Here is a 12,101-nt window from a genome sequence, read left to right on the forward strand (position 1 = left end):
TCGCTAATACTTGCAATAAAATACTATACTACGGTACATAAAAAAAAAACCGTTAACTCCGTTAAGTCAAGTGATATTAACTAAGTATGCCTCAGTACAAATGATTATAATAATTCGAAATGCCTAAACCATCGATCTAAATCATTTTTATATTTATATAGTATTGACTCATTATACAAGAACCGTGTAATTAACCCTACGCAGCTACTGACTACTAATTAATACTACCAATCATTGTAATAAAAAAAATACAGTACATGTACAATGCTACTTATTTAATTGTTTTGTGCATTGAACTGATTTTTCAATAAAAAAAATCCCACATCAAAATCATGAGTCACAGTCAAATCGGCGCACCGTAATTCGTCGAGCACATATCGGTGCAGACGCGCGGGCGGGCGGCGCGCCGGCGGGGGGGAGGTCAGCGGCCTGGCGGACGTCGCGTCGGATCGGCCATTTTGAATTGGTCGCGCGCTGCGTACGGGCGTAGTACTGTTGAGGTTATTGGCGGTTATAGGTGAGTAGTGTGTGATTATTTATTTATTTTTATCTTTTTGATACTTTTGATGTTTTAAATTGTGTTTATCTTAAGAGGATAGCGGATAAACGCTTCTCCATACAAACGTAGTCCCCATTTTGCTCACCGCTGGATATTAACTGTATGGAAATTATTTTAACCTAATTTATTGTAGGTTATTAACTTATTATCCATAGGTATGCCCTTTCGTTTGAACTACATTTACGAAATTTAAAAGCTTTTAATAGGTAATTAAAACAAACGAACGGGCACTGCTGTGGTTAATAATGTTAATTTACCAAATTGCGGAAATACCAAAATATATACCAAATAGAATAAATTTACCAATAGAATATTTGATGTTAATATCCAGAGAGGAAAATGGGGACCACGTTTGTATGAAGAAGCGGTGTTTGAATAATTTTTAGTTAAAGAAATTTAGTTATTTTTTACTTAGTTTCGAATGTACTTAATTATTTTATCGTGCGTTTCGCTCGCGAATTTCCTAATTTTCGCACCTGTATCGTAATATTCGTAATGTACTATTATAGTTAGGGTAAAGCGCGTTAACTAGGTACAAGGTAAATGGGCGTTTTTTTTGTTGTCCTCTACACTTTTTTTTCAAATTTGGGATTTTTTATGTTATTTCTACTCAGAATCACGAGCTCTTTCTATCCTAATAGGAGAAAAAAAGTGTCCTAAGGTTTTTATTTCCATTACCTCACCATTTTTCATAGACTGTATGGCGGTCGCGGAATGGAAAGATCGAAAAATGTATGGAAATTTTGGGACACTTTTTTTCTCCTATTAGGATAGAAAGAGCTTGTGATTCTGAGTAGAAATAACATAAAAAATCCCAAATTTGAAAAAAAAAGTGTAGGGGACAACAAAAAAAACGCCCAAATGTGCTAATTACAATTATTACAGCCCATTTTTAACCTTTTGAACGCCAAACGCGCCATTCATTTGCGGTGCCACTGACACCACGGAGGTAAAATTTAGTTTTGTGAATAAATAATGCCAATCTAAAAGTGGGGTGTTTTTCAGTAGATTTTCATCAAAAAACGATCGACGGCAAATGGCGTCTTTGGCGTCGTTGTCACGATTTTGCGTTGACGTCAATTGCCGACTGTGGCGTTCAAAAGGTTAACTTGCGTTCCTTGTAAGTAAGATAGTTGGCAACTATTGGGAATGTTTCCAGTAAGTAATGGTACATTTACGCAACAATATATAAATATAAAGTCCCGATTCTTAATTTGTTTTATTGTTGCATTTTAACACGTCTTGCACAGTGTGACAACTCTTGATTTTAAACATAACATTGATTTTTTACCATTATTGGCTACATTATATGTAATTAATTTAATTGTATTTTTCAGTTGATGAAAATGGCAGCAAAAATGACGTTGGAACTTTTTGAAAAGCATTTAACTGATTTTAAAAAAGAGGACATACAGAAAAAAATGGACATAGCCAGTAATGTAAGCAAACAATGTGAACTACCTAATAGACAACCTGGGAAAGATAAGACTCCTCACTTAATCAAGTGCCAGAAGCTTACTGGAGTACCCAAAGAAACTTTAACGGCTGTAAATTCTCTCGACAATAAGTCAATAAAGTTTGAAGATTGGTTAAGAGAACAAAAACTAATGATACACAATTTTGAGTATAACAACATACGGAAACTACTGTTAGAAAACTACACGCAACTCCTAGAAATACCTACAGGAGCGAAAGATTGTCTAGACTACGAAGGTTATAAGAAGTTTTTCACTTTTATACAGCTACCAGGAACAAAGGCTTCCATCATAGTCGAAAAACCAGAAACAGTCGTAGAGAGACAGAGGTTTTTATACACAAAGATGATGTATAGGGAACAAAAGAAAGACATAGTGTACATAGGCAAGATAAACCTGATCCTAAACCAGGGTAAATTTAGTTACAGAGAAGACACAATTGAAGCCAGAACTCGGTATATTATAGCAGCGTCGCAAACATTAGGTCTCTTGGGCTATATCTACTGTTTCGGGAATAGCCAGGAGTATATGACGAATTGGATAGAAGAGAAACTTTTACCCCAACTGTCAGAAGAAAGCGTAATAATTTTCCAAGAAAACGTTTTAAGTAACGACGACGATAAACTTGTTAGTGACCTGTCAAAGGAGGACATTATAAACTGGTTGAGTGCTAACGAAGTCCCTCATGATCCCAAAATGCACCGAGCAGAATTGTATAATCTTGTAAAGACAATTCAAAAAAGTCGTGTGAAGAAACTGTCGCCAGAAGAACTTAGCTTCAGAGCAAAGGGCCATATTACAATAAGGAAAAAGAGGTGCAATTTAAATAATAATTTTTTTGATTCTTTTTGGAGCTTTCTTGTACGAGAGATGAACAAGGCTATGACAGTACCAGTAAAAACCTCAGCGAACCATCATCATCACGCTATAAATAACACAGCAAATATAATCGTCCAGAATTGTCCGCTTGAATATTGGAAAAATTTAGGTAACATACTGCTAGATAAAGAAAGAGATATCTATAGAGAAGACTTGGAAATAGAGCATGTGATAGATAAACTGATGACTATGGTAAAAAATGAAGGATTGCCGAAAGAATGGGATACAAATTTAAAGTTAGATGAATACAGTAGAGCAGCGGAGCAGAAATATATACTTCTTTCCGATAATCTATTACAATTGTTTGCAAATATGCATAAAACTCATTATTACAAAACCATAAATATATTTAAACAATAATTAAATTGTTTTTTTTTGTACACACACATACTGTAGTTAGGTCGAACGGGATAAGTGCAAATATGGGATTATCGCGTCTATTTCAGTTATTTTTTTTAAACAATGTGAATTAAAAGAGCTTCCATCTTCCTGCATCAACTGATAAGGGCTTGACCTGACCAATAGTTTTCGAGAGTTAAGTAATAGACACAATTATCCTATAGTTGCATTTACCACAATTGGCCTTATCATACCCTGATTTTATTTGTTCAAAAAAACATAAGTTGGTTTTGTAAGAAATAAGAAAACTTATAGAATATTCAAAAATGTTTTGCTTAATATTTTTTTGAGTGAGCATTATTGTTATAGATGGTCAAACAAATTTGTCAGTAAATAGGGGCATAAACACTATACTCATCCTTTTCTTTTGGGTGCTACTACTAGTGTAAGACAAAGATAGTATGATTATCTATGTCTATGTTTGAAAGGAGACGGTCCTTTGACACACTACATTTTAGCTTAATCCGAGTTGTCATAACTCTAAGGGCTCATTTAGACGGCGCGCGAACTCGTACATACGATTTAAGTTACATTGCGGACCATTGAGGTGACATCAATTCAGCCAACCGATCAAATGACGAAATGTAATGAAACTGCGAGTCACATGCGAGTTCGCGCACCGTCTAAATGAGCCCTAATAAAGATATGGGGCATTATCTATGAAAAGAGACATTATTGTCGATGGCGCTTACGCCGCACAGCGTCACGCGGCATTGTATTTATATCGGAGAATCGTTAATAATGGCGTAAGCGCCATCGACAATAAGGTCCCTTTTCATAGATAACGTCACATATATTTCCTGTTTGACCGATTTCAGTGTCCGCCAGTGTATCGATATTAAATCCGATGCATCGTAATCCGGCGGTCGTGATGTCGCATCACTAATAGCGCGCGTTTTGCACCGGCTTACTAGTGATGTGCCTGTTTGTTTCATCGAATCGATATGCAGGTGTTTTGAGTGCGAATGGAATTATTGTAATCTGAGTGTTTTTATGCGGATTTAACGTTGTCAATATGTATTTCAACGTTGTGATTTTTTTTTGTCCTATTAATTCTGATGATAATTATACAATTTTAATTTGATCGTTAATTTTGTGTTTCCTTTGTTAGCAAAGTTTGCGCCTTGCTCTCTCGCAACTCTCAAGATTCCACTTTTCGAATTCAATTTTAGAATCTTTCGTTTGCTCGAAAATAAATATATATTAGCATACCCTCATGTTGTTGTTGACCCCTGTCAGGCGTGGCTCACTCCGCGATTTCGTCGCAGGCACCATACCAACAAGTAGTAAATGCGGCCCACACCAATTTTGGTGTCTAGCCATAGTTGCCGCCCACCGCTACGGGACGGGCGCTTGCTCGCGCTTGCGCCACCTAGCGGTCATATCTTACTTTTATTTATAATGTGCCCCTGTTAAACCACAATAATTGCTCTCTTGTAAAATTTATTGCAATTTAGCTCAGATTCATTCCGCTAAGTCAAGTGCTTTTTGTACTGATTTCTGCTACGCTTTGTATAACTTTATATGCAAAGTGCACCAAAGGATGCACCCACGATCATAGAATTTAGATAATTAAATGATAATTAAATTTAGTAGCTAAATTCCACTGTCCTTTGTCCCAGTGGCATTATTAACCCATTGAACGCTATAATTAAATCCTTTGGTTGCATTATCTCATTAAGGGGTTAATACTGAATTTCCAAATAGACAATACAAGGTTATTGTCAGCGAAACTGTACCTTAATCTGACAATGCAGTTGATTAAGCTGCGGTTTCATTGAACAATTGTTGGTTTAAATACATTAGGAGTAACTCATGCATATTGTGTGAAAAACTCACTTATCGGGCGAAACTCGAACTCGCGACTCCGGGATACCAGCCCGTCGGTACGATTCGTGACGGTTATTTTTATTAACTTAAGAGGCCTTATTCCTTAGAGCGTTCACCGATTTCGCGAAATAACACTCGATAGATGGCGTTGGCGCTCGGTACGCGAGCGCCGCGCCGGGCGGCAACGTTAAGCGCGTTTCAACGCAGGCAAGAATAATATTGATACTTTTCAATTTAATTGCAAAGTAACATTATTTTTAGCGTTATATTGGCACTCTTTATTTTATTTTATAAGCATGGTAGTAGGCAATAGAGTGTATGTGTTGGGATAATATATAACCAGAGGCGAGTAAATAATAACGATATTTACCTCTGGCATGGAATTATTGTGACAATCACTCTTCTTATGAATAAGGTGTATTCGGGTATTTCCGAATGAACGAATAGTGGCGGATAATTCCGAAAGCTGACTCTTACTACAACGGAATATGAGTGATTTTACAATGATTTTCGGAATTACCCGAATAAACCTTACTACTAATATTCGTCATTGCAGTAGTGTTGTATTTTCAAACTTCTTTAGCGGCGCTGTGCACTTTTTGAGGTGGGGAAAAAATGTTAAACTCGCGACAGATCACGTGACCGTAAGACGGACACGTGACCTGATCAAAAAACTGTTACAATGTTATTGCATTTTTCTTTATTGATTTAAATGCCATCTAGTGAGTTTCCCTCTAACCGGTATTAATATAACTCGAGTACTAACAGTGATGTGCTTAGGGGTTTCAAGTAATGCGACGAAATAACGCTAGATGGCATTAACATCAATTATACATAGTGCTGCAGACATTTTGCACTAGTCATTGAGTTTTCACTTCTGCCGTTACTCCCGGAGTGCAACCCGTTGTTTTTTTTTACAAACCATGACAAACCATGAGTTTTGTTTACATTTTTGCTGCCCACAAATTGTCGTCTTTTTGTACTATTTCTGTTTTTAGGGGAAAGTCGGGGCCCGTCCATACTGCAAATAAACATGTTTCTTTATTTGTGATATGCAACTGGCCCTGTATCTGTTAAAACCAGTCACTGTTTTTATTTAAAACCATGATACCATTGACTACATTCCACATTTTTTTTTGTTTGATGGCCTCGTCGGGGTCAATATCGAAATCCGATTATTTATATTATGCCATCTCCGCTCCACTCCATCAAGATACCCTGGACAGAGGGCCTACCGCGAACCACGTTCGACGTGTTACCTCCCTGTCACACTTACGTACGAATTTACAAGTGCGACAGAGAGGCAACACGTCGAACGTGGTTCGCGGTAGGCGCTCAGGCCTATGGAACTCTCCGCGCGAGCACGGATTTATACCTACGAATCTCTTCCCGTTCACGGTAGAAAATCAAGCTAGTTGGTCGCCAGCGCTCGAATATGCCAAAATGTATGCGAAAGAAATGTCTTCTTCACGAACAAATAACCATGTTGTAGTGTGGATGGATGCAGAAACAAAAAAAAACTAATAAAAAAATCCGTGTTTGCTCTACCGATTGATAGGAAAAGTAACTATTAGACGTTCTCAATATAAGTACTTATACCAAATTTTTTTACGATAGTCGCAAGCTACGTAGTACGCCGTTTTATAAACCGCGTAGTGTTTACGCGGTTTATAAAACGGCGTAAACACTACGGTTACTGTAGGGAGATATGACCTTTTAAAATATTTCGCAGTCACTCATCATAATAAATAATAAAATAAGGAAAAAAAACCCTAACTTAAGACAAAAGATAAATAAAGAGAATAATAAAATAAATTTATAAGTAATTCATAATGATAAAAGGAATATTATAATTATTAATTACTTATTGCAACTTATCTTGCTCATAGTTATTTTACAATTAATAAAACTTATATTTCTTTATCTTATATCATCGGTATCTTTCATACAATCTATAGTTTAGGTAAGTAGGTAGGTACTTATTTGTAAAATCATTTCTAAGCGTCGGCAACCCTAGCTTTGTGCCGGTGCGCGCGGTGCGGGGAGCGGTGCGTTGAAGGTCATTCCATTGTATTTTTGTGTAGGTATTAAAACGGTAGGCATTTGAGTTTTCTTTGAGAGATAAGTATCTGTTCGTAAGAACTATAATATAGCCCTGTGCCCTGGACCTCATCTAGATCGATGGTACTCGTCAGGGCAAAGCTATCAATGAGCCCAAACACGATATAGTTATGATGAGTAGATAAGGAGTTCTGGTGACCAACTCCTGACTCCATCATGAGAACCTGGACCTCATCTAGATAGATGGTGCTCGTCAAGGCAAATCGAATGCGCCCAAACACGATGGAGTTATGATGAGTAGATTAGGAGTTCGGTGACCAACTCCTGACTCCATCATGAGAACCTGGACATTATCCAGGTCGTCCGGGTATAATAATAATGCAAAACCTAACCAGTATTCAAGTAACACTGAAAACCTATCACCTAGCGAGAGTCTGTTGTTGAAATTAAATATGGTGTAAAAAATGTACTTATTTGTATCAAGATTATCTAGTCGCAGTATACAGCACTTCTCGGAATTCTCTGGCTGTTTACGAACGCACCATAGTCACCGAACGCCTGACGATCGAGCACAGGTCCGTCCCCTAAGCCGCCTCGGCGGAGACTGAGCGTGCGGCGTCGGTGCAGCGTGATTTATACGTGTTTTAAAATAATATAAATTTACGGCAAGGTAGGTCCTATAGTTATGATTATTTTTTTATGGGTTAACGTATAGTTATAGTTTGCTATAATATTATTTTTAGGGCAAAATAAAAGTACAATTTGCGATAAAAAAATATAATGTAACCCTGTTTTCACCCAAAAAATGAAGAAAGTTCGGAAGGTATTTTATCAATTTTTTTAAATGAATCTTTGATTTTCAATACCGTTAGCTCCACGTACATGATATGGTGAATTGAATTGTAATCATTCATGTACCAAATGATTCTTGTTTACTGCAAAATTGAGAACCGAAACGACAGTGCAATCACTGCAAATTTTGAAAAAGCCTCCCAAGAAAACTCATTTATTTTAGGTTTAAAAAGAGAAAATGTCAACTTGAACGGTCTTACTTGCTAGTTTAAGAAATGATTATTTAAGTACGTTATCAGTTTTTGAATGAATACTAATAGTTACGTCGTAATCTTGAATGAAAATGGTAACAGATTGCAAAAAACGCTCGCTTGTAGGAATAAGGATTCTTAAAACTTATAATAAAAGTATAATAAAAAATTACGAAGCCTGCGTTACCAGGCGTGGCTCACTCCGCGATTTCGTCGCGTCGCTACAAGTACATGAGGCCCACACCAATTTTGGTGTCTAGCCATAGTAGTTGCCGCGCACCGCTACGGAACGGACGTTTGGGCGCTTGCGCCACCTAGCGGTCATATCTGTCGTAATATACGCATTTTGTTACAGAGTGAACCTTCTGTACATAGTACTAATATGGGGCATTATCTATGAAAAACCTTATTGTCGATGGCGCTTACGCCGCACAGCGTCGCGCAGCATTGTATTTATATACGAGCATCTTTAGTAATGGCGTAAGCGCCATCGACAATAAGGTCCCTTTTCATAGATAACGTCACATATTTATTCTGTGGTACAGCTATACAGGTGTAAAGGTTGTTGTTTGCCAAGAATTAGGTAAATACGAAATCTTTACCTAATGAGATTTCGGTGTTTTTTTTATACTTCGACGATGGTAAACAAGCAAACGGCCCGCTGGTTGGTAAGCGTATAACGTGATCTATAGGCGTGTAACAGAGGTCGTCAACCCTAGATTCGAGATGTATGTGATTGTCATTTCATAAATCTTTCAATCGTTTATTTGCAATTTCTACAACGCAGCTAAACTGTACCATTTTACTTTGATTAAAAAGGTTGTATAAAAAACACGATCTAGCTTTTTTAAAAGCTGACTGGATACTAAACCGGCGGGTGCTGAAAAAATTAAACAGTTATTTTTGTGTCAGCTTTTTTTGGGTGTTTTTAGCTGAAACCCCAGTTATGGCAACGTTCTTTTAGTTACAAATATGTTTATTTGCTTCTATTCCTCTACCTAAATACACAACGACTCATAAATCATATACATAATGTATGTAGATAGTTATAGCTGTGTTTCGGACAACAATGTCCGCGCAAGTTAATAATATATGCGAATCCTATGACTTCTTGGTCACGGAGTTAAGATGAGAGCGGACATTCTGAAGTTTGGCTGAAACGATTATGAAGTACTAGCGACCCGCCCCGGCTTCGGACGGGTTAACAAATTATACATAAACCTTCCTCTCGAATCACTCTATTTATTTAAAAAAACTGCATCGAAATCCGTTGCGTCGTTTTAAAGATCTAAGCATACATACGGACAGACAGACAACGGGAAGCGACTTTGTTTATAGTTTGTAGCTTTCTAGTAGAGCCCGAAGGCTTATCCTATTGTCTATTGTTCAGTAAAACCGCCCGTGCTACTTACCTGCAAAAAAGGGTCCTAATTATTCTATTTGGCACCTGAGCGCGGGCTAGTCCAACGCTCAAAAAACCAGTGTAGGTGCGCTCTCCGATAACGCGCCTTTGTTACGCATCTCGATGACACATTTTAGACTGGTTCTGTAGCGTTCGACTCGCCGGCACTCAGTAACCGAAGTACCGATTTTTTATGCAGGTGGTTGTGGCACGTGGCACGAGCGGTTTTAGTTAACAATAGACAATAGGATTAGCCTTCGGGCTCTATTAGAAAGCTACAAACTATACTATGTAGTGATACAATGAAAAAGATGTCTTATCATGCAATCAGACATGGTGGGACTCGCCGAGTGCCGAACCGGTTATGTTAAGAAAATGAAATGATTTTTTTTAATGTATGAAAAGCGGCTTGTTGAGTTGCCACTTATTTGGCCGCACCCATACTAATAACAAGATATATACTTACAGTGGCATTACTAAAAGAAATTAATAGCTAGCTTACTACTCTGAACTAGAATTATATTTGAATCTTATTTACGAGCGATTCGCTTGTACGCAACGGATTTTGATGCGGTTTTTTTAATAGATAAGAGTGATTCAAGAGGAAGGTTTATGTATAATTTGTTAACCCGTGCGAAGTCGGAGCGGGTCGCTAGTTCAAATATAATTCTGATATCAGTGCACATCCGAATCGGCCTGCATCTCCGTCAATATACTTACCACGTTCTCCAAATTGCATTAATGATTTGGTGACTAACTAATTGGGACGCATTTGCCGTTTCTAATTACAGTTCTGCCAAGTTATGGTTAACTTGATTTGCAGTTTAATCAGATACAGGTGTTGTTAAATTAGGGTGACGCGGGTGTAATATGATTACGGTAATTGTATGGGTAATTTGTAGTTCAAAGGTTTGTGCCCTGAGGACTAGGCTTGGGCTCGCTAATACTTAGTACTTAATAATTGACTTAGGATGTCTGTCCACTGGACCGGAGCGAGGCAGCGAAGTGGTGAGCGAGTTAAAAATCCACCAATAGAATTTCAATTTTAACTATACAACTCCCGTGGGACTCAAACATCGGTATTCAAATTATTTTAAAACGAGTCACTCACGTATTATTAAGTCGAACAGCTCGACATGTTTCGATCCAGTTTTACTTAATAATACGTAAGTGACCGGTTTTAAATTAATTTAAATTTTAATGGAATTTAATTCAGTTTTTTTTCTTAATAAAATTTTGTACATATTTTAGTATTGTTCAGTTTGTAATGTCCTACCTACCTATTTGTAAATTGTGTGTTGTTGCAGCATCCCAATAAACATTTTATCTATCTATCTATTTAATCTCCGCTCCTCTTTGGGCTATTGGTGGATTTTTACTTCGCTCACCACTCCGCTGCCTTGCTCCGCTCTAGTGGACAGGCAGCCTTAGTTCTCTAGTACCTAAATAAACCGGAGCAAGTTAAGGAGTACAAAACAAGAAAAAACACATCATTTGTACAAAGGCGAACTTATCCCTTTTAGGGATCTCTTCAGGGAGGGAAACTTGTTGTCTTTACATAAAATGAATAACTGATAGTATTCTTTTCTTTCTGTAAAATTTTACTAAACTCATTTTGACGAAATTCGTTTCGAAGACGAAATTCGTTTTACTAAACTTATTTTGACGATATTCTTTCTTTTTTTTAATTTTTTAACCAACCTCGAAGACAGATTCTATTATATTTTATTTTATTCTAAACACGTAAGGATATATGTTGCTAGCAATTTACGCATCATATTTACTTCCGGGTATCGCAAAACCTCAGTAATCGCATGCACTCGGCCTACTCCGATGACCTAGATTCAAACGAATGCACTAATCATAGGGTTTGTGCATGCTGCAGCTTTTATAGACGTGTCAGCGATATTAAGTATAACTACTATTAAGATCAGATATTCTTTCTTATTACACTTCTACAATAATTAAAAAAATAAGTGTTTCAAATTTCAATGTCTTATCTTCAACGATTTAGACTCTGCGTCATCTGTGCAGTGGCGGCGCGTCCATAAAAGCCGATTCCCACCGGCTTGCCTGTTTTTGGACGTTTGGTAAGCCAAATTAGCCCCGGCTTGCCTATGGATATGTTTGACGCGTCGCCACTGGTACTTACCTAACATATATATACCTAACACCATTTGTTATAGGTTATACGAGGGCTGATTGAAAAGTTCGCGGCCTGACCATTAAAAAAAAACCTTTTTAATTTTTTTCTGCCGCCATTTTGAACTGTCATTATTCAGTTGTCATCCCGCGAAATTTGAATTGTAAGACATTGTAAAAATAAATTATACGTCTGATTTAAAAATAAGAGTCAACAGATTTTTCATAATGGACAATTTGGAGCAACGTGCTGTAATTAAATATCTTCATAAAAAAGGATTGACTCCAAAACAAATTTTTGAAGATATGCA

At 37.2% G+C, this 12,101-nt stretch overlaps 1 protein-coding gene across 1 annotated transcript; it reads left to right on the forward strand.

The window, feature by feature from the left end:
- The first annotated feature begins 450 nt into the window (after positions 1–450).
- LOC134658416 (uncharacterized) lies at positions 451–3,278 on the forward strand. Its single transcript, XM_063514098.1, has 2 exons — positions 451–517; positions 1,897–3,278. Exon 2 carries the CDS (start codon positions 1,900–1,902, stop codon positions 3,271–3,273), a length of 1,374 nt encoding a protein of 457 aa, XP_063370168.1. The 5' UTR covers positions 451–517; positions 1,897–1,899; the 3' UTR covers positions 3,274–3,278.
- Positions 3,279–12,101: the final 8,823 nt, after the last annotated feature.

The sequence above is a fragment of the Cydia amplana genome, chromosome 22, assembly GCF_948474715.1.
Source record: "Cydia amplana chromosome 22, ilCydAmpl1.1, whole genome shotgun sequence".
Taxonomy (NCBI): Eukaryota; Metazoa; Arthropoda; class Insecta; order Lepidoptera; family Tortricidae; genus Cydia; species Cydia amplana.

Excerpts from the sequence above, each read along its gene's own strand:
- LOC134658416 (XM_063514098.1), top strand. The coding sequence starts at position 1,900 with ATGAAAATGGCAGCAAAAATGACGTTGGAACTTTTTGAAAAGCATTTA.